At 42.3% G+C, this 22,652-nt stretch overlaps 1 protein-coding gene across 4 annotated transcripts in view; it reads right to left on the minus strand.

Moving 5' to 3' along the window:
- Positions 1 to 4,565: 4,565 nt before the first annotated feature.
- Positions 4,566 to 22,652, minus strand: part of asb2a.1 (ankyrin repeat and SOCS box containing 2a, tandem duplicate 1) — an 84,916-nt gene continuing 66,829 nt past the window's right edge. For 3 of the 4 annotated variants that reach the window (XM_063043315.1, XM_063043324.1, XM_063043296.1), the window contains one exon: positions 14,455 to 22,168. In XM_063043315.1, the coding sequence (XP_062899385.1) occupies positions 22,023 to 22,168 (146 nt within the window). In that variant the 3' untranslated portion in view covers positions 14,455 to 22,022. Of the gene's footprint in view, positions 4,617 to 14,454; positions 22,169 to 22,652 lie in introns of those variants that run through there. The other variant, XM_063043306.1, reaches the window with a different exon arrangement.

The following is a 22,652-nucleotide window of genomic DNA, read 5'->3' on the forward strand; positions in this document are numbered from 1 at the left end:
ATTGACCAGATCCGTTAAAAATGCAAGAAGCTGAGTTAAATATACTCCCAATCACAGACTGTCAACAGGCATACAATGGGGACCTGCTCACTACATACTTATTGGCAACTGCGGGGAGAAACATAGATGAAGAAGTGAATTTCAACCATTTTAAGTGAATTTTCTCGGTGATTTTAAATAACGTCCATTAGTATGAATTTCAGGTTAAATAAATGATTTTGCTTGTGTGTTTTTACACCGAACCAATAGAAAAGAAGATATTTTTATTCGGTTAAAAAGAGAGCGATTCTTATAGTAAGGATGCGACCCGTTCTGTTTTGGTGAAGTGACCCCGTTACACGGAGCCGTCCGTGTGTGACCACCCAGTGCTGTGCTCCTGTTCCACCATATGCTTCGACACTGGGGACATTCAATACAGCCTGATAATGCGCCCAGAAATTCCAAATCCTGTCTTATACGTTATTACAAAAAAAAAATCCATTGAAAACAAACAAAAAAAAGAATGAAGTTCAAAATACATTCTGAGGGAGTGGGTCAATTCCTATAGCTTATTAAGGTCTTGAAATTACTAAACTGTAAAATGACGCTTACCATCTAAAGGCAGGCTAATACGGCATTTAACTTCACGATTGTTCAGCACAGCAGCTGAAGTGTATCAATCAGTTGCTTTGGGATCAGATCTTAAACCCCAGTACTCATACTCGGGGTTTAGGCCACTGACAGAAGCTCATCAGCGTCCTCTGTCCTGGGCCTGTTTTCCAGGTTGTCTTGACCTGTAGCCAATCTTCACACAGCCAATGAAGTATTTTGGAGTTTCTGTTGCAGTTTCTGTAGCGCTGGATTTTTTTATGAGATGGGGTTGCTCCTCTTTTCCTAGCCAGGCTTGTGTCCATCCATGATGGAGTTTGGGGATCATAGAGAAGGCTGTTATACACTTGGAACCCATGGTTATAATAATATCTCATAGCTACAGACAGTTGCTGGAGGCCCCACCAACAACTTCGGGCGGGTGGTGAGGGATGCAAATTTCCCATTTGTTGATCCTCCCGGTCTTTCAATCTTCAGAATCAGAATCAGAATTAGGTTTGATATCGCTGGCATTATGTCTTGAAATTTGCAGTTTTGTGGTACAGTATTTTGTAACATATATATAAATTGTAACTTATATATATATAAGTAGCGCAGAAAGGGAGAGATGAAAGTAAGCAAGGTAGTGTTCATTCAGAAATCTGACGGCAGAGGGGAAAAACCTGTTCCTAAAATGTTAAGTGCGTATCTTTAGGCTCCTGTACCTTCTCCTTGATGGTAGCAATGAGAAGAAGGCATGTCTTAGGGGATGGGGTCCTTAATGATTGATCCTGTCTTTCTGAGGCATCACCTTGTGTAAGTGTCCTCAATGCTGGGGAGGCTTCAAGTCCAACAGTTTCTTTATCCCTCAGTGTGGTATTAACAGTCACAGCGTAATCAACTGGAACACGTTCCGAGTTCAATGAGTTATAGTAAACCGTTCAAAGATAAAACAACATTAAAAAGAATACCAAAAATAAAGTCGCAGTGCCAAACAGTGAGAAAACAAGCCCTTTGTAACACCAACAACTTCTTATTCTGGCTTTACCCCCTTCCTTTCCAATCCTGATGAAGCGTCTCAGCCCGAAACATTGACTGCTTATTAATTTCCATAGAGGCTGCCTAACCTGCTGAGTTCCTCCAGCATTTTGTGTGTGTTACCATAGTGCAGTTTGTAAATGTCTTCTAATGAATTCAGTTATGCAACTGTAAATGAAGTTCAGAAGCAGACTAAGGTTTAATATCACTGGAATATGTTGTGAAATTTATTGAATTTGCAGCAGAAGTGCAATACAATACATAATAATGAGAAACAACTGTAAATTACAGGAAGTGTATATATAGTAGTTAAATTAAATAAGTAATGCAAAAATAAAAATAGAACTAGTCTGAGGTAGGGCTCATGGGTCCAATGTCCATTCAGGAATCGGTGGCAGAGGGGAAGAAGCTGTTCCTGAGTATGCGTCTTCAGGCTTCTGTACCTCCTTCCTGATGGTAACAGTGAGAACAGGCCATCACCCTGACCTGGGTGATGGAATCCTTAATGATGGATGCTGCCCTTTCTGAAGCACTGCTCCTTGAAGAAGAACTGGATATTATAATACTTGGTACTACTATAGCAAAGAAACAATTGCATCTAGTTTTGTGTATCCAGAATGCTTGGAACAGCTGTTAATCAGTTTAGTTTATGACTTCAAGCAACCTCAAGGCATCATGCTCCAGGTTAGGAGTGTAATATTCTATGGGAACCAATTTAATTCTAAATCAGCAAGAAAAAATCAGAAAAGATGTTCACCTGTCACCTTCTAGCTTATCATCCCCCATCTTTTATTTTGGCTTTTTTCCCTTTCCCTTTCAGTCCTGAAGAAGGGCCGTGGCCTGACATGTCACCTGTTTATTCACTTCCATGGATTCTGCTGGTCCTGCTGAGTTCCTCCGGCATTCTGTGTATGTGTCTCTGGACCTCCAGCATCGGCAGAATCTCTTGTGTTCAGAGTTCATAGCTGAACAATCCACAAGATTAAAACACATACTGCAATCACTCACTACAATGTTTAAAAAGAGCAAGCTGTTATAATAATTCAGTTTGTGTGTGTGTGTGTTTGAAAATCAAAATCAGGTTTAATATCACTGACACGTTGTGAAATTTGTTGTTTTATGGCAGCAGTACATTGAAATACATAATAAAATTATCATACATTAGAATAAGTACATATATATACACACATTCTTCTTCATATATATATATAATGTGTATGTGTATATACTTCTTGCATATTAAATAAATAAGTCGTGTAAAAAAAGAGCAAAAGAAAAAGTATCAGTGAGGTAATGCACACGGGTTCATTGCCCATTCTGAAATCTGGTGCTGGAGGGGGGGAAACTGCTGCTAAAGTGTTGCGTGTGTGCTTCCAGGCTCTTGTACCTCCTCCTTGATGGTAGCATTGAGAAGAAGGCTTGTCCTGGGAGATGGGTTTGTTACGATCATGGCCGAACTACAACGGAATTGGAGTAAGTCATATGAGACATCACGGAACTCCCTGTGAGCTTTGAGTCCATTTACACACGCTCAGTTACCAGCCTGGGGCAGAACCTTATTCTGTCTATTCAGCCTGTTCAGTAAATTGCAAACACCCCTGGGTCAGACCAGTGATTTTATGGTCAGGACAACAAATTGTGCCCAACTCTTATGTGTACATCAGTGTTCTCATTAACCTGTTATTAACCTATTTTTATTTATTAAGAGATACAGTGTGGAACAGGTCCTTCTGATTCAACAAGTTGCACCTCCCAGCAATCAACATACATAACCCCAACCTAATCACAGGACAATTTACAATGACCAATTAACCTACTAACCATTGTGTCTTTGGACTGTGGGAGGAAACCAGAGCACCCAGGGGAAACCCCCATGTGATTACAGTGAGAACGTACAGACAGCATTGAATTGAACTCTGAACCCTGATACCCCGAGCTGTAACAGCATTGCATTGACCGTCACCATGGCACCTGTTGTTGAGATGTTTGTCGGGGGCATCGCCAAGAGTCTATATGAATTCAGGTGACTTACTTTAGAACTATGATGAGTAATTTGTAAGTGCTACATGTTTTCAAAGTCCACAGATAGGACAGACTCTGGAAGTGACATGCAGGAAGAAGTCCACCTGGTTAGGATATCTGATCTGCCTTTAACTCTATATTACGCTAAGCAAGTAGAGTGTGATGTTATTACCTTGCACCAATGTTAAACATGTAATGTAGTTATTCTCTTTAAGGCAAGGTGCTTTTTGACAACTTCCTGAAGCTGTACTCCACCTGCTGTCTAATCTTAGCATGACTCCTCATGTTTATCAAAGTAAACGATTGCAATAGAACATAGAACACAGAACATTACAGCACAGGACAGGCCCTTTGACCCATGATGTTGTGTTGATCTTTTAACCTACACTAAGATCAATTCAACCCTTCCCTCCCACATAGCCCCCCATTTTTCTATCATCCATGCACCTATCTGAGAGTCTCTTAAATATCCCTAATGAACCTGCCTCCCCCCACCCCTGACAGCACGTTCCATGCACCCACCACTCTGTGTAAAATGCCTTTTGCTGATTTTCCTCCAGTCTGATTGATTGTCTCAGCCTGAAATGTCAACTCTTTATTCATTTCCATAGATAATACCTGACCTGCTGAGTTCTTCCGGCATTTTGTGTGTTACTCTGGATTTCCAGCATCTGCAGAATCTTATTTGTCTCAGAAATTCTTTAATAATTTTGCAGGAGAGTACAAAATAAAACTGAAAATGAATATAACAATTTGATAAGACAAACTGTAGATATGTCTGCAGCATGATAGTAGATTTAAGGTGAGATGGTACAGTATCTTTGTTGTCATTGGAAAATACATTATTTAAATTTACCCGTCATGGCCTCCGGATGTCCTGAATTTCTTTGCAGCCGCTGAAGTACGGAAACACAGGAGATACGGCGGATGCTGCAAATCCAGAGCAACACACACAAAATGCTGGAGGAACTCAGCAGGTCAGGCAGCATCTATGGAAATGAATAAACAGTCAATGTTCTGGGCCAAGACCCTTCTTCAGGACTAGAAAGGAAGGGGGAAGAAGCCAGAATAAAAGAGGTGGGGTGTGGGGGAAGGGGACAGCTAGAAGGTGATAGGTGAAACCAGGTGGGTGGGAAAGGTAGAGGGCTGGAGAGGAAGGAATCTGGTAGGAGAGGAGAGCGGACCATGGGGGAAAGGAAAGGAGGAGGGAGAGAAGGGGAAGGTGCTGGGCAGGTGAAGAGAAGTGTTAAGAGGTCGAAGTGGGGAATTGAAGAAGAGGGAATGGAGAACAAAAAATATTACTGGAAGTTCAAGAAATCGCTGTTCATGCCATCAGGTTGGAGGCTACCCAGATGGAATATAAAGGTGTTGTTCCTCCATCCTGGGTGTGGCCTCATTGTAGCACAAGAGGAGGCCATGCACCAACATGTCAGAAGGGGAATGGGGACCAGAATTAAAAGGGTTAATTTTAATTCTGAAGTATATAGTTTTGTAAAATTATTGAACCAGATTGTTAAAGTGACTAAGATCCACATTAAAACACTCTGTTATAAGATTGCCTAAGACTGACAGGATGTGCATATTGACCAGATCACTTACGGTAAAAGGTATTGATGATAAACCCCCCCAGTGTGTTGTCATTTTTCTACAGCAAAGGAACTATGTCCTGTACGTAAATTACTTCCAGTGGAAATGATACAATATCTTAGCTAAGTGTCCATGAATGATGGTTTGGTTACTTTGTCCAAGAGATGATTTCATTTTGTGTAAGGTGGCAATCAATTGTTTTACACTGTCTGTGTGAGAAAGATTGATGTGAGAGGATATAATTTTATTAAATAAAAAGCAAGGCTATAAAGCTATGCAAAGGAGAAGCAGTTTTATATATAGGTTTATTTATTCCATTTAATGGATTGCAATGTATTTTGATTTAGTAGGAGATCGGGTCCCGAGTTTTAAAAAAACGATGCTTGTAGCAATAGACAGTCCAGGGAAACTGTTACACAACACAGATTCTTCACCTGAATTGTAGGGAAAGGTTTGACAGGTTCAGACTTTATTCCTTAGAGTGTAGGAGAACGAGAGGAGATTGAAAGAGGTATACAAAAAACGAGGGGTATTGATAGGGTAGTACAAGCAGGCTTTTCCATTTGAGCTTGGTTGACACCAGAGATAGAGGCCATGGGTTAACAGTAAAAGGTGAAATATTAATGGGAAAACGAAGGGCAATTTGTTCACTCAGAGGGCGCTATGAGTATGGGACGATCATAGGACAGTTTAAAAGGTTGGCACAACAGGGCCAGAAATCCTGTCCTGCGCTTTCCAAAGAACATAAGACATAAGAAGCAGAATTAAGACATTCAGCCCATTGAATCTGCTCCACCATTCCATAATGGCTGATTTATTATCCCTCTCAACCATATTCTCCTGCCTAACCCTAACTAATCTAGAACCTATCAACCTCCAATTTAAATATATCCAATGACTTTGCCTCCAAAACTATCCAGGACAATGAATTTCACAGATTTAACCTCTGCCTCGAGAAATTCCTCCACTTCTCCATTCTAAATAGCTGTCCCTCTATTCTAAAGCTGTGACCTCTTGCTCTAGACCCCCCCCCCACTAAAGGAAATATCCTCTCCACACCCACTCTGTTTAGATCTTTCAATATTCGACGAGTTTCAATGAGAAGCTGAATGCCCGAGAAGTAGAATCACAGAAATAAAGCATCTTGGAGAAGTAGAATCTCCGAGAGGCCGAATCTCTGAGAGGTTGAATCTCTGAGAAGCCGAATCTCCGAGAAGTAGAATCTCCGAGGAGCTGAATTTCCAAGAAGTAGAATCTCTGAAAGGCCAAATCTCTGAGAGACTGAAACTCCAGGAGGCAGAATCTCTGAGAGGCCATAGAATCTCCAAGAAGCAGAATTTCTGAGAAGCAGAATTTTGAAGTAGAATTTCAGAGAAACAGAGTGTCAATAAGTTGAACCTGAAGAAGTCATTGGGTATTTAACTCAGATCCATGCTTACCCCTGAAGAGATGTCCTGAGCTTCCTTCTTGTATTTTATTTGTCAAAGTCACCACTGAATCGTTCGAATGTTCAGATTTCAAAGTTCAAAGTAAATTTATTATCGATGTACAAAAACCATGGGCAAACCAATTCCTTGCTAATTTTTCTGACTGAGAGACTGAAACACTGAGAATAGGATTTCTTTGTTTCGTGGACTTTGTGAAGAGGATGCTTTTCAGGTTGTATATGGTATACATACTCTGATATTAAATGTACTTTGAACTTTGAATTTTGATATCACCATATACAACCCTGAGATTCATTTTCTTGTGGGCATTCACAGTAAATAGAAAGAAACAGAATAGAATCAATGGAAAGCCACACACAACAAGAGAGACAAACAACCATTGTGCAAAAGACAACACCGTATGCAAACACAAAAAGAGAATAATAATTATTATTATTCTTATAAACTATGCAAGGAGTATTGTAGTTAAGGCAGATGAGTTTAGGGCGTGGATTGGCATGTGGGATTACGACATTATTGCTTTTAGTGAGACTTGGTTGCAGGAGGGGCAGAACTGGCAGCTTAATGTTCCGGGGTTCCGTTGTTTCAGATGTGACAGAGGGGGAGGGATGAAAGGGGGAGGAGTAGCATTACTAGTCAGGGAGACTATCACAGCTGTGCATAGACAGGACAGCCCAGAGGGCTCATCTACAGAGGCCATATGGGTGGAGCTGAGGAACAGGAAAGGTGTGACCACACTAATAGGGTTGTATTATAGATTGCCCAATAGTCAGAGAGAATTGGAGGAGCAAATCTGTAGAGAGATAGCAGACCGATGTAAGAAACAGGAAGTCGTAGTAATAGGGGATTTTAACTTTCCACATATTGACTGGGACTCCCACACTGTGAAAGGGCTAGATGGCTTGGAGTTTGTCAAATGTGTTCAGGAAAGTTTTCTAAATCAATATATAGAGGTACCAACGAGAGAGGATGCAATACTTGATCTCCTATTAGGGAACCAGACAGGTCAGGTGACAGAAGTATGTGTAGGCGAACATTTTGGGTCCAGTGACCGTAATGTCATTAGTTTCAAGTTAATTGTGGATAAGGATAGGACTGGTCCTCGAGTTAAGGTTCTAAATTGGAGAAGGGCCAATTTTGAGGAAATGAGAAAGGATCTAGGAAGAGTGGATTGGGATAAGTTGTTTTCTGGCAAGGATGTGTTCAGTACGTGGAAGGCATTCAAAGGCGAAATTTTGAGAGTGCAGAGTTTGCATGTTCCTGCCAGGATTAAAGGCAAAATTTACAGGCATAGGGAACCTTGGTTTTCAAGGGATATTGGCGATCTGGTTAAGAAAAAGAGAGAGGTGTATAGCAGGTATAGGCAACAAAGAACAAATGAGGTACATGAAGAGTATAGAAGATGTAAGAAAATACTAAAGATGGAAATCAGGAAGGCAAAAAGAAGACATGAGGTTACTTTGGCAGATAATGTGAAGGTAAACCCGAAGGGTTTCTACAAGGATATTAAGAGTAAAAGGATAGAAGGGAACAAAATTGGTCCCCTAGAAGATCAAAGTGGTTGTTTATGTGTGGAGCCTCATGAGATGGGGGAGATCTTAAACAATTTTTTTGCATCAGCATTTACTCCGGAAACTGGCAAAGCGTATATGGAAGGAAGGGAAACAAGCAGCAAGTGTCATGGAACATATAGAGATTAAAGAGGAGGAGGTGCTTGCTGCCTTACAGCGAATAAAGGTAGATAAATCCCCCGGACCTGACATGATATTTCCTCGGACCTTGAGAGAGACTAGTGTAGCAATTGCAGAGGCCCTGGCAGAAATATTTAAAATGTCCTGAGCCACAGGTGCGGTGCCAGAGGATTGGAAGGTGGCTCATGTTGTTCCGTTGTTTACAAAAGGCTCCAAAAGTAAACCATGTAATTACAGGCTGGTGAGCCTGACATCAGTAGTAGGTAAATTATTGGAAGGTGTTCTGAGAGATCGGATATACAAGTATTTAGACAGCCAAGGGCTGATTAATGATAGTCAGCATGGCTTTGTACGTGGTAGATCGTGTTTAACGAATCTTGTAGAGTTTTTCGAGGAGGTTACCAAGAAAGTAGATGAAGGAAAGGCTGTGGATGTTGTCTACATGGACTTCAGTAAGGCCTTTGACAAGGTGCCACATGGGAGGTTAGTTCAGAAGGTTCAGACACTAGGTATCCATGGAGAGGTTGTGAACTGGATTCGAAATTGGCTCCATGGGAGAAGACAGAGAGTGGTAGTGGATGATTGCTTCTCAGACTGGAGGCCTGTGACTAGTGGTGTGCCTCAGGGATCTGTGCTGGGACCATTGTTGTTTATTGTCTGTATCAATGATCTAGATAATAATGTGGTAAATTGGATCAACAAGTTTGCTGATGACGCTAAGATTAGAGGCGTTGTGGACAGCGAGGAAGACTTTCAAAGCTTGCAGAGGGATCTGGACCAACTGGAAAAATGGGCCAGAAAATGGCAGATGGAATTTAATGCAGACAAGTGTGAGGTGTTGTGTTTTAGAAGGACAAATCAAGGCAGGACACAGTAAATGGTAGGGCACTGGGGAGTGTGGAGGAACAAAGAGGTCTGGGAGGTCAGATACATAATTCCCTGAAAGTGGTGTCACAGGTAGACAGGGTTGTAAAAAAGGCTTTTGGCATCCTGGCATTCATAAATCAAAGTATTGAGTATAGGAGTTGGGATATTATGGTGAGGTTGTATAAGACATTGGTGAGGCCAAATTTGGAGTATTGTGTGCAGTTCTGGTCACCTAACTATAGGAAGGATATCAGTAAGATTGAAAGAGTGCAGAGAAGATTTACTAGGATGTTGCTGGGTCTTCAGGGGTTGAGTTACAGGGAAAGATTGAACAGGTTAGGGCTTTATTCCATGGAGATTTGATAGAGGTTTACAAAATAATGTATCATTTCTTAATTCATGCATTACTAAATGTCAATAAAAGAGGACTACATGTCTTCATAATCTAAATCATGAGGGGTATAGACAGAGTAAATGTGAATAGGCTCTTTCCACTTAGATTAGGAGAGACAAATACGAGAGGACATGGCTTTAGGGTGAAAGGGGAAAGGTTTAGGGGGAACATTACGGGGAACTTCTTCACTCAGAGAGTGGTGGGAGTGTTGAATGAGCTGCCATCTGATGCAGTAAATGCGGGCTCACTCTTAAGTTTTAAGAATAAATTGGATAGGTATATGGACGGGAGAGGTCTGGAGGGTTATGGACTGGATGCAGGTCAATGGGACTAGTGGAATAATGTTCGGCACAGACTAGAAGGGCCAAATGGCCTGTTTTCTGTGCTGTAGTGTTCTATGATTCTATGATTAGTTTGCATGGAACCTTAGGTACTGTTTAACTTAAACGCAAGAGATTTTGCAGATGCTGGAAATCCAGAGCAACGCACACACGATGCTGGAGGAACTCAGCAGCTCAGGCAGCATCCATGGAAATGAATAAACAGTTGACATCTTCTCAGGAAGACAGGTCTTGATGAAGGGTCTTAGCCCAAAACTGAATTTCCAGTAGCCGCAGAATCTCTTGTGTCCTATCCATGCGAGCCTCTTTGTATATTCATTCCTGTTCCTTGCAATTCTCTTGTCCTGTGGTCAATTCCATCATTGTCGCTCTTTGTTTCCTTTATCAGGGAAGCCTTTCACTTCAGTAAATCCTCCTCCTTCTGCCTATTGCAGATCAACCAGGCACAGAGAGGGTCATAGATTGCTACGGCACAGAAGCAGGCCTTTCGGGCCATCTAGTCTATGCTGAATTGTTATTCTGCCTAGTCCCATTCACCATAACCCACCATAGATCAGGAGCGTAATGGAACACTCCCCATTTGACGAGATAAGAAAGTCTCCCTTAGCACCAAAACAAAAATCTCTCCCCCATCCAGATCAAAACCATCCTCCTGATTGGTAATCATTTCTCCATCGTAACCTTTCAAGCGGGACGTCAGCACCGTACTCTCTCATCTCCAAGGCCATTCCACGAGCTTCCCACAAAGCTCTGGATAGGCAGAGTATTCAAGCGCCACGATGTGCAAAAGGATCTCGTGCTTTTCCGCCATGTATGACAAAAAAACTCTCTTCTTGGGCTTCTAGTCGGGCACAGTTCTTGATTATAACCGATGTTTCAATGATAAACTCAGCCATTTTCATTAAAGGTACAAATCATCCCCACCTGGAAACATCTCATTATTCCTCCATAGTGGCCAGTCCCAGGTCCGAAAACTTCCAAACCAAGCAACAACTCTCTAACTTCTATAGATGTGTGATAGAGAGTATACTGACTGGCTGCATCGTGGCCTGATATGGAAACACCAACGCCCTTGAACTGAAAAACTTACAAAAAGTAGTGGATACGGCCCAGTCCATCACGTGTAAAGCCCTGCTCACCACTGAGCACAGTTACCTGCAGCACTGTCACAGGAAAGCAGCATCGATCATCAAGGACGTTACCTCCAGCACAGGCTCTGTCCTCACTGTTTCTATCAGCAGGGAAGTACAGAAGCCTCAGGACTCACACTACCAGGTTCAAGAACAGTTACTACCCTTCAGCCATCAGGCTCTTGAACCAAAGGGGTTAACTTCACTCAACTTCTCTCACCCCATCACTGAACTGGTCCCACAACCCATATTATGATTTTCAAGGATTCTTCCCCTCATGTTCTCAATATTTATTACTTAATTATTTGTTATTCTTATTGATCTCTTTTTGTATTTGCACAGTTAGTTGTCTTTTGCTCACTTGTGTTTGTCCAGTAGAGAGATGCCAATGTGCAAAAGATTGAAATTGGTGCAATGCTGTGTGCAATTTTTCATTGATTCTATTGTTTCTTTGTACTTCCTGCAAATGCCTGCAAGAAAATAATTCTCAGGGTTATATATGGTGACATATATGTCCACTGATAATAAATTTACTTTGAACTTTAAAATTTGAATTTTGATCAGTTCCGTGGAGGCCTCAAGTAGAAGAAATAAGATAGAGGAAAGAAGCCAGGATGCCTCTACAGGGGTAAGCCCGGATTTGTGTTAAATACTGAACTAGGTCTGGCAGAGCCACCCACATCCCAAATTATGGCTAAGTCCTCTTTCACAGCGTTCCTTCTGTTTATCTCCCAAAAGTCCCTGTGCAAGTTTCATCGCTCAGTTTATTTGGTGTTGCATTGTCCAAACTTCTTTCCCCAAATCACCAAACTCCCAGGAGCGAAGGCGCCACCTGGTGTCGGGCTGCTGGCTGAAACACCGAGACTTTACTGAAAAACAGTTAAGGTGGATGGATAGCTGGAATCTGAACCACAAATATTCAATGTCGCTGGCATATATCATGACATTTGTGAGGCTTGGAGGCAGTTCCAAAGCAGTTGTTTTATACCTTTAAGGAAATATCTTTGACTCCAAGGAAAATTCAGGCAAACATTGAAACAGAAAACCTACAGCACAATACAGGACCTTTGGCCCACAATGCTGTGCCAAGCACGTACTTAATTTAGAAATTACCTAGGGTTACCCATAGCCCTCTATTTTCCTAAGCTCCAGGAATCTCTTAAAAGACCATATGGTACCTGCCTCCACCACCGTCACCAGCAGCCTAATCCACGCACTCACCATTCTCTGCGTAAAAAACTTACTCCTGACATCTCCTCTGTACCTGCTTCCAAGCACCTTAAAACTGTGCCCTCTCATGTTAGCCATTTCAGCCCTGGGAAAAAGTCTCTGACTATCCACATGATCAGTGCCTCTCATCATCTTATACACCTCTATCAGGTCACCTCTTATCCTCAGTCGCTCCAAGGAGAAAAGGCCGAGTTCACTCAACCTATTCTCATAAGGCATGCTCCCCAATCCAGGTAACGTCCTTGTAAATCTCCTCTTCACCCTTTTTATAGTTTCCACATTATTCATGCAGTGAGGTGACCAGAATTGAGCACAGTACTCCAAATGGGGTCTGACCAGGGTCCTATATAGCTGCAACATTACCTCTCAGCTCTTGAACTCAATTCCATGGTTGATGAAGGCCAATGCACCGTATGCCTTCTTAACCACACAGTCAACCTGCGCAGCAGCTTTGAGTGTCCTATGGACTCGTACCCCAAAATCCCTCTGGTCCTCCACACTGCCAAGAGTCTCATCATTAATACTATATTCTGCCATCATATTTGTCTTAACAAAATGAACCACCTCACACTTATCTGGGTTGAACTTCATCTGCCACTTCTCAGCCCAGTTTTGCATCCTATCAATGTCCCGCTGTAACCTCTGACAGACCTCCACATTATCCACAACACCCCAACCTTTGTGTCATCAGCAAATTTACTAACCCATCCCTCCACTTCCTCATCCAGGTCATTTATAAAAATGACGAAGAGTAAGGGTCCCAGAACAGATCCCTGAGGCTCACCACTGGTCACCGACCTCCACATAGATAGAATATGACCCATCTACAACCACTCTTTGCCTTCTGTGCGCAAGCCAGTTCTGGATCCACAAAGCAATGTCCCCTTGGATCCCATGTCTCCTTACTTTCTCAATAAGCTTTGCATGGGGTACCTTATCAAATGCCTTGCTGAAATCCATATATACTACATCTACTGCTCTACCATCATCAACGTGTTTAGTCACATCCTCAAAAAATTCAATCACGATCTGCCTTTGACAAAGCCATACTGACTATTCCTAGTCATATTATGCTTCTACAAATGTTCATAAATCCTGCCTCTCAGGATCTTTTCCATCAACTTACCAACCACTGAAGTAAGGCTCACTGATTTATAATTTCCTGGGCTATCTCTACTCTCTTTCTTGATTAACGTCTGCAACCCTCCAATCCTCCGGAACCTCTCCCGTCTCCATTGATGATTCAAAGATCATTGCCAGAGGCTCAGCAATCTCCTCCCTCGCTTCCCACAGTAGCCTGGGGTACATCTCATCCAGTCCCGGCAACTTATCCAACTTGATGCTTTCCAAAAGCTCCAGCACATCCTCTTTCTTGATGTCTATAAGAAGGATAACTGTGGAAATCCCAAGGAATAAGATGTGGCATAAAATGGACAATATATTTTTTAAATTCTCCTGGCATGTGTCACGAAAGGAGATGATAACTTGGAAGCAGGGTAGGGAAGCGAGAATGGGAAGGAGGGGTGGCAGAGTGGGAGGTGGGAGGCCTTGAGGAATACAGACCTGAAATTAATTGCAGGAACACCTCAGTTAGCACCACACTCACAGCTCGGAGCATTCTCGAGTTCAGAGTTCAGTGCTGGCACTGTCCGTAAGGAGTTTGTACGTGAGCGTGTGGGTTTCCTCTGGGTGTCCTGGTCTCCTCCCACAGTCCAAAGACCTACAGGTTAGTAGGTTAGTTGGTCATTGAAAATTGTTCTGTGATCAGGCTTGGGTTAAATCGGTGGATTGTTGGGTCAGAAGGGCCTGTTCTGTGCTTTATCGTTAAATAATTAATAAATTAATAAAATAAAGAAACAGACAGTTACTTGAAAAAGAGGACTGATTAATAAACATCAAGAGATCAGACAGAAAACATGCAAGATTGTGAGGTTTGGGAGGTAGTGTCTGATGGAATGGGTCAAATGCTCCGTATAATGCAACATTCTCTATTTGATGATATTAGGAGGCCAGTTTTGTTTTTTTATACAGAAATAATGTGATTTTTTAAAGAATCTAACAACGAGCAACAGTTTTCCCACAGCTGAAAATCTCTTTTGATGATGAATTATGACAGACACAAACTTAGTTCAAATACATACTTTTTATTTTAACCACTGTCAGAATTACAATGTTCCTGTTAAATTTCGAGTAGAAAAAAAAGCACAGAAACATTCCAGTGCATTAAACTATAACAATGTTCTGTAACCCTGCAATTTACCTGCAGTTCCGAACACTGTTTGAAAATATTACCTATCATCACTGGATCCCAGTGTTTTGTACAGCCAAATAATACAGAGGTTGATGGTTTCCTTGTGACACATGTTATACACTGCCTTATCAATGTGGTTCTGGATAAGTCTGAGTGTAAAATTGTCAAAGATACCAACTGGTATCAGACCAAATTGTTAACCAGTATGTATAGACAATGTATAAACCATGAGACCATAAGACCATAAGATATAGGAGCAAAATTAGGCCATTTGGTCCATTGTCTCTGTTCTGCCATTTCATCATGGCTGATCCAATTTTCTTCTAGTCCCCAATTTCCTGCCTTCTCCCTGTATTCCTTCATGCCCTGACCAATCAAGAATCTATCAACCTCTTCCTTAAATATACATAAAGACTTGGCCTCCACAGCTGCCTGTGGCAAAGAATTCCACAGATTCCTGTGGCAAAGAATTCCACAGATTCACCACTCTCTGGCTAAAGAAATTCCTCCTCATTTCCATTCTAAAAGGACACCCCTCTATTCTGGGGCTGTCTCCTCTGGATTTAGACTCCCCCACCATAGAAAACATCCTCTCAAATCCACTCTTTCGATGCCTTTCAACATTTGATAGGTTTTAATGAGGTCATCCCTCATTCTTCTGAATTCTAGTGAATACAGGCCCAGAGCAATCAGACGCTCTTCATATGACAAGACGTTCAATCCTGGCATCATATTCTTGAATCTCTTTTGAATCCTCTCCAGTTTCAGCACATCCTTTCTGAGATAAGAGGCCCAAACCTGCTCACAGTACTCTGCGAGGCCTCACCAGTACTTCATAAAGTTCCAACATTACATCTTTGCTTTTATATTCTAGTTCTCTTGCATTTGCCTTCTTCACCACAGACTCAACCTGCAAATTAACACAGCAAACCACAGCAATTTACTTAGAAAACCAAGTCTACCAAATGGGCAGAAATAAAACAGAAACCACAGCAGCTTCTCCCAATAAAAGCAGGATAATATTTCCAGAAAAAGGCAGAAAGATACTAAAGTTACATGAAAATTATATGCATCAAATCAATTACTTATAGTTGTCTTATTACAAAATTTGAGAATTGTTCTTCCCTCAGGCTGTGAGATTAATGAATACCTTGCCACCACCGAGGTCTTGTTACTAGGAGGGCGACCTGTTTACTGCACAGTTTACTGTTTACCTGTGCTGTGCACACTACATGCATTTTGAAATATATTTTATTAACTTACTTGTGGTAATATTTTGTTTTATGTGCTGTGTGAGATATATATTGTGTGGTGCACCCTGGTCTGGAGGAACGTTGTTTTGTTTGGTTCTATATATGTACAGTCAGATGACAATAAAGTTAAACTTGGACTGGAATTACTGTATTAGAGTTATAGATAAGTACAGCACAGAAACTGGCCTTTCAGCCCATCTAGTCCGTGCCAAACCATTTAAACTGCCTACTCCCATTGACCTACATCATGACCATAGCTCTCCATAACCCTCCCGTCCATATACTTATCCAAACTTCTCTGAAATGTTGAAATTGAGTTTGCATACACCACTTGTGCAGGCAGATGTTCAGAATGGAGAAGACTCCCCTCCTGTTCCCCTTAAGCACTTCACCTTTCACCCTTAACCCATGACCTGTAGGTATATTGTATCAGCTCTGGTGGCTAGAAGGCTGGTGCTGTATTCAACTCTTTAGCTTTCCTCCTATTCACTGTGAAATAGAATCATTGATCCTACAGACTCCCTGATCCATGAATTACTGCAATTGTCGTTAAAATACACCAGGTGTATTTGGGGAGATCTGATAGAGGTTTATGTGTGGTGGGGTGAAGATATATCTCTACCAAAGGAGGAGGAAGACACTCCTTCCCTCTGTTAGCCTGCAAGTCACCCTTGGGCAAGGTGTGGTGCCTGGTGAGACGCCTGATCCGGATCACGTGAAGCCATGGGAGCAGGTGGTGGATGGTCGTGTGAGCAGCTGGTGCACATCACAAGTCCTGGTTATGCGGCCACTGACACAGGGTAGACAATCTCTGAAGAGTATTGATAATAGCTTGTGTCACCTGTCTTGTAAAGGCACTGCCCAGAGAAGGAAATGGCAAACAACTTCTGTAGAAAAATTTGCCAAGAATAATCATGGCCATGGAAAGTCCCTGATCACCCACGTCACACGACACTGTGCATAATGATGATGGCCAGGTTTACCACATTATGAGAGGTATAGACCGAGTACACAGACAATACCTTTCTCTCAATGTTGGATTGTCTAATACCAGAGGACATGCGTTTAAGGTGAGAGGGAGTAATTTTAAAGGAGGTGTGAGGGGCAAATTTTTTTTCACACAGAGAGTGGTGGGTGCCTGGAATGAACTGCCTGGGCTGGAGGTAGAGGCAGATACACCAGGCACTTTTCAGGGATGTTTAAATAAACACATGAATTACAGTTATGGAGCAACTGTAACGAAAACCAATTTCCCCCGGGATCAATAAAGTATGACTATGACTATGACTATGAATGTGAGGAAAATGGAAGATGTGGACATTGCGTAGACAGAAGACCTACATTAGGCATAATTGGACGCCACAGTAGTGTAGCGGTTAGCGCAACACTATTACAGCTTGGGGCAATGGAGTTCAGAGTTCAATTCCAAAGTTATCTGTAAGAGTCCTTCCTGTGGAATGCGTGGGTTTTCTCTGGGTGCTCTGGTTTCCTCCCACAGTCCAAAGAAATACCAGATAGTCGGTTAATTGTTCTAAAATTTCAAAGTTCAAAGTACACTTATTATGAAAGTACACCTGCAGTATGCAACTCTGAGATTTGTCTTCCCACAGACAGCCACGAAACAAAAAAACACCGTGGAACTTGTTCAAAGAAATCATCAAACACCCAACACGCAAAATAGAACAAGTTGTGCAAATGACAAAAAAATGAATGAATAACACAAAATATAAAATATTGTAAATTGTAAATTGTCTCGCACTTAGGCTAGTGTTAAGTTAGGAAGTTGCTCGGCAGTGTGGCTCAAAGGGCCAGAAAGACCAGGTCCATGGTGTATTTATAAATAAATAAAAGATAAATAAGGGAGCAGTTTATCAAATAGCTCGTTAATTTGGTTTAGCACAATACTGTGACCAAAGGATCTGGTCCTGTGCTCTACTGTTTGATGTTCTATATTCTACTGTATGTTCTATGTATAAAGAGTGCAGATAAACAGGAACTCTTCTCTTTCCAATAGGCACACTTTACCCAGTTTTCTCCTGCCTTCTGCAGTCGTAACTGTTTACCACTATCTTCATGTAAACATCTCTCCAGCACTTCTATCATTAAATCCTCCCTCAGCTGTTGCTCTTTACACTGAACGCTGGGTCGACAGTTGACCACAAGACATGACCTTGACCTTGCATGATGCCGCTGTTTGATTAGTGGTCGATAGTTGACCACGAAACATGACGCTGACCTTGCATGATGCTGATATTTGATTAGTGGAGATTAGATTCAGAGAAACAATGACGCCAGTGAAGTCACCCAGAACAATGGGGCATGGCTATGACATTAGATTTAACAGCGAAATTAAGAAATACTTTTCATCACACACAAAGGTTAGCTAAATCTTAAACTTCCTACCTCAAAGGCTGAATCTGTGAGTAAAAGGAAGCTTTGAAGATACGGATCAAATTGTTTTTGTTGGATGAGAGTATAAAGAGTTATGAACATGAGCATGAACTTACAGTTCAAAAGCAGTATGGCTATTTGATCTCTCACAATTCAATGCCGAACCCCTACAGGCGTGTGGTGCGGAGTGTACTGAGTGGTTACGTCCCAGCCTGGTATGGAAACACCAATCCCTTAAATAGAAAATCCTACAAAAAGTAGTGGATAAGGCACAGGCCATCACGGGTAAAATCCTCCCCACCACTGAGCACATCTACACATAGCGCAGTCACAGGAGAGCAGCATTCCTCCTCACAAACCCCCACCACCACCCAGGACACGCTCCTTCTCACCACTGCCATCAGGAGGAGAGCACAGAAACCTCAGGACCCACACCACCAGGCTCAGGATCGTTATTACCCCTCAACCATTGGGCTGTTGAACCACTCAGCTTCACTAACCCCATCACTGAACCGTTCTTACAACTTATGAACTCACTTTCAAGGGCTCTTTAAGTCATGTTCTCAATAGCTATTGCTTATTTATTTGTTTAAGCAACACACATCAAAGTTGCTGGTGAACGCAGCAGGCCAGGCAGCATCTCTAGGAAGAGGTACAGTCAACGTTTCAGGCCGAGACCCTTCGTCAGGACTAACTGAAAGAAGAGCTAGTAAGAGATTTGAAAGTTGGAGGGGGAGGGGGAGATCCAAAATGATAGGAGAAGACAGGAGGGGGAGGGATGGAGCCAAGAGCTGGACAGGTGATAGGCAAAAGGGATATGAGAGGATCATGGGACAGGAGGCCCAGGGAGAAGGAAAAGTGGGGGGGGGGAACCCAGAGGATGGGCAAGGGGTATAGTCAGAGGGACAGAGGGAGAAAAAAGAGAGAGAAAGAATGTGTGTATATAAATAAATAACGGATGGGGTACGAGGGGGTGGTGCGGCATTAGCGGAAGTTAGAGAAGTCAATGTTCATGCCATCAGGTTGGAGGCTACCCAGACGGAATATAAAGTGTTGTTCCTCCAACCTGAGTGTGGCTTCATCTTTACAGTAGAGGAGGCCACCAGCAACTTTGATGTGTGTTTCTTGAATTTCCAGCATCTGCAGAATTCCTCGTGTTTGCATTACTCATTTATTTGTTTGTTTGTTTGTTTATTTTTACTTCTTTCTTTTCGTATTTGCACTGTTTGTTGTCTTTTGCACACCGGTTGTTTGTCCATCTTTGTTGTGCACAGTGTTTCATTGATTCTTTTTGCAGCTACTGTGAATACCGACAAGACAATGAATCTCAGGGTAGTGTATGGTGACATATATTCACTTCGATAATCAACTCAATTTGAACTTTGAACTTTGAACAGGGGAGCTGAGCGGCCCATTCTTGCTTCGTTACGCAAACTATTAACTTGGATAAGATCAGGCAACTCAACAAAGACTAGATGGGAATTTTGCATGTTTCTTCTGCCTTGGTCAATCCCACAATGGTGCATTTAACACTGAGAGAGCTCAGGGGAAAAGGGTTCAAGGTTTTTCTATGAACTGTTTACTAACAATGTAGAAAAATAACACACCACATGTTGTGGTGTTCCATTTACCAAAATGTACTTCTTAAAACACCAAAAGTAATTAAAGAACACGTCTTAAGTTTGTGCTTATTATAAAGCATAAAAATTAAGTGTTGTGTCAAACTCGCACTAATATTTTTTTAAGATTTTCATGATATGTTTTCAGGACAAGGTCTAAACTCAAGCCAATTCCCACAAAATGATCCTGAATCGCAGGAGAATTCATTAACCACTATTCTTTCACAAAGAAAGCTCACCAAATCTTTTCTTATACATTGATGCCACAGAGTGTTTCGGCATGAAGAACAATCTGCTGGAGGAACTCTTGCAGCTCGAGTAGCATTTGTAAGGGAAAGGCATTGCTAATTCCTACAGAGAATACCGAAAACTGCCAAAACCATCACCAGGGTCCTTCTCCCCACTTTTTGTGACATTTATTGGGAGCGTTGTAGAGGAAGGGTTTGAAAATTAGCTAAGGATCCCTACCACCCATCCCACAATCTCTCTGACCCACTGTAGTCAGGGAGGAGGGAGAGGAGCATCAGGACCAGGACTGCCAGACTGGGTAATGGCTTCTTCCCTCAGGCTGTGAGACAAATGAATACCCTGCCACCACCGAGGTCTCATCACGAGGTCAGCAAGCTGCTTACTATTTACTTCACATGCATTTTCAATGATATTTTGTTAACTTATTGGTGGTAATATTTTGTTTTACGTATGTGCTGTGTGTGATATATGTATAGTGGGTGCACAATGGTCAGGGGAAACATTGTTTTGTTTGGTTGTACTCACGTACAGTCAGGTGACAATTTGGTGGCAGAGTGGAGATACGTCTCTACCAAAGGAGGTGTAAGGTGCTCCTTCCCTCCGCTAGCCTTCAGGTCACCCTGGGGCAAGGTGTAGCACCTGCTTAGCCTCTGATCGGGGTCATGTGAAACCATGGGAGCAGGTGGTGAGTGGTCGTATGAGCAGCTGGTGCAGATCACAAGCCCTGGTTATGCGACCACTGACGCCAAGCAGACAAACTCTGAAGAGTATTGTCAAAGGCTGAGGTCACCCATCTTGTAAAGACACTGTCCAGAAGAAAGCAATGACAAACCACTTCTGTAGAAGAACTCGCCAAGAACAATCGTGGTCAAGTCCATGATCACCTCATCACATGACATGGCACATAATGATGAATGTCATACAACACGGCACATAATAATGATGATTTAGAGATGGCAGTGAACTTTACCTTGAATTTAAACTTGATATTCATCGTCAAAACCCTGCATAGTACTGATGCAAGGTTACAACCTGAAACATCAACAATTCCTTTCTCCCACACAGAGGTGCTGCTCAGCTTGCTGAGTTCCCCTGGCAGATTGTTTGTCGCTCTGCATTCCCGCATCTGCCATCTCTTGTGCTTCCATATTTCTACACAAATCTTGGTACTTTTTTTCATTTCTACATATATACAGATTAAAATACTGCGGCCTATTGGAAAGCTGATTTGAAAGTACAAAATTATGCAAATGCAGAGTAGATCAGGCAACCCGGGTTGGAGGTGAGGCTGATTCTTCTGGGGTAACCTTCCATTAGAACTTGTGAGAGGACCCAACAATAATGAAGCCTAACTTTGCTTTTTCTTTCACGTCTTGGCATTTAATGTACCTTTAGAATGCTTCCGTTTCAAAACACCCGGGTTTGGGTTCCTCTACTTGGAACATTTAGATCCGAAGATCCTGGATTGATGGGTGAGCACCTATTGGTGCTGCCGTGGACAGTCCCAAGTCCGGCTGCAAAATGAGCAGGGTTTAGCATGGGGCTAGCAACTCCATCCCGTAAAAATCCAGATCTACAGAGACACCAACAGAGGCTCTGGAGGCCTCATCCCTGGGAGAGGGGGATGAGCCTCAGCCGGGGACACTGTGAAAGACTGGCCCAGGACAGATGACACTGTTGAGTTACCGTCGGCGCCCTGTACCCCAGCAGAATGATTGGGCTTGTGTACATCTTCGTGCTCAGTCTCTTCATCAATCATAGACCACAGGGTGGATCTTTAACTTCAGTCTTTATATCCCTTGAAGTATTATTTCCTTTTGTTCTGTTGTACAGTCACATATAAAAAATTGTGCCATTGTTATACTCTACACTGAATCCTTTTTTCATGTCAATTAACTTACTTCTACTTCTATTGTGAATTATGGTGTTCCTTGCTGTGCTCTGTTATGCAAACTCATTCGTATAGTTGTACTCCAGGTAATTTCTCAGCCGGCCAGGGAGCGGCAGCAGTTCAATAAGTTTTAATCTCTCATGTCCCAATAGCTTCCGAATTTTGATTCTACAAAGATGAACAAGTGGTCTTGGAGGCTCTAAACGAAGAATGAAATCAACGCATGTTAAACAATAGAAGCAATGAAGAAAAATACAATAGATCCTGGAACCTGGAATAAAACCCGCAATGCTGGCACGATAGTGTGGCGGTTAGCACAATGCATTACAGTACCAGCCACCTGAGTTGAATTGTCACCACTATTTGTGAGGAGTTTGTATGTACTCCCTGCGTGGGCTTCCTCCGGCTGCTCTGGTTTCCTCTCACAGTCCAAAGACGTACTGGTTGGTAGGTTAACTGGCCATTGTAAATTGTCCCGTGACTAGATTAGTTATAAATTAAAGCTGTGAAAGGAGGAGGCTTGGGCACACACCTAGCAATCCTATCCTATAAAATCCCGGAGCTACAGAAAAGCCAACAGAAGCTCCAGAGACCTCATCCCTAGGAGAGGAAGAATCTTTGAAGATGGACTCCATTTGGAGATAACTTGAAAGACCGGCCCAGGACAGAGGCTCGGTGAGCTG

The sequence above is a fragment of the Mobula hypostoma genome, chromosome 1, assembly GCF_963921235.1.
Source record: "Mobula hypostoma chromosome 1, sMobHyp1.1, whole genome shotgun sequence".
Taxonomy (NCBI): domain Eukaryota; kingdom Metazoa; phylum Chordata; class Chondrichthyes; order Myliobatiformes; family Myliobatidae; genus Mobula; species Mobula hypostoma.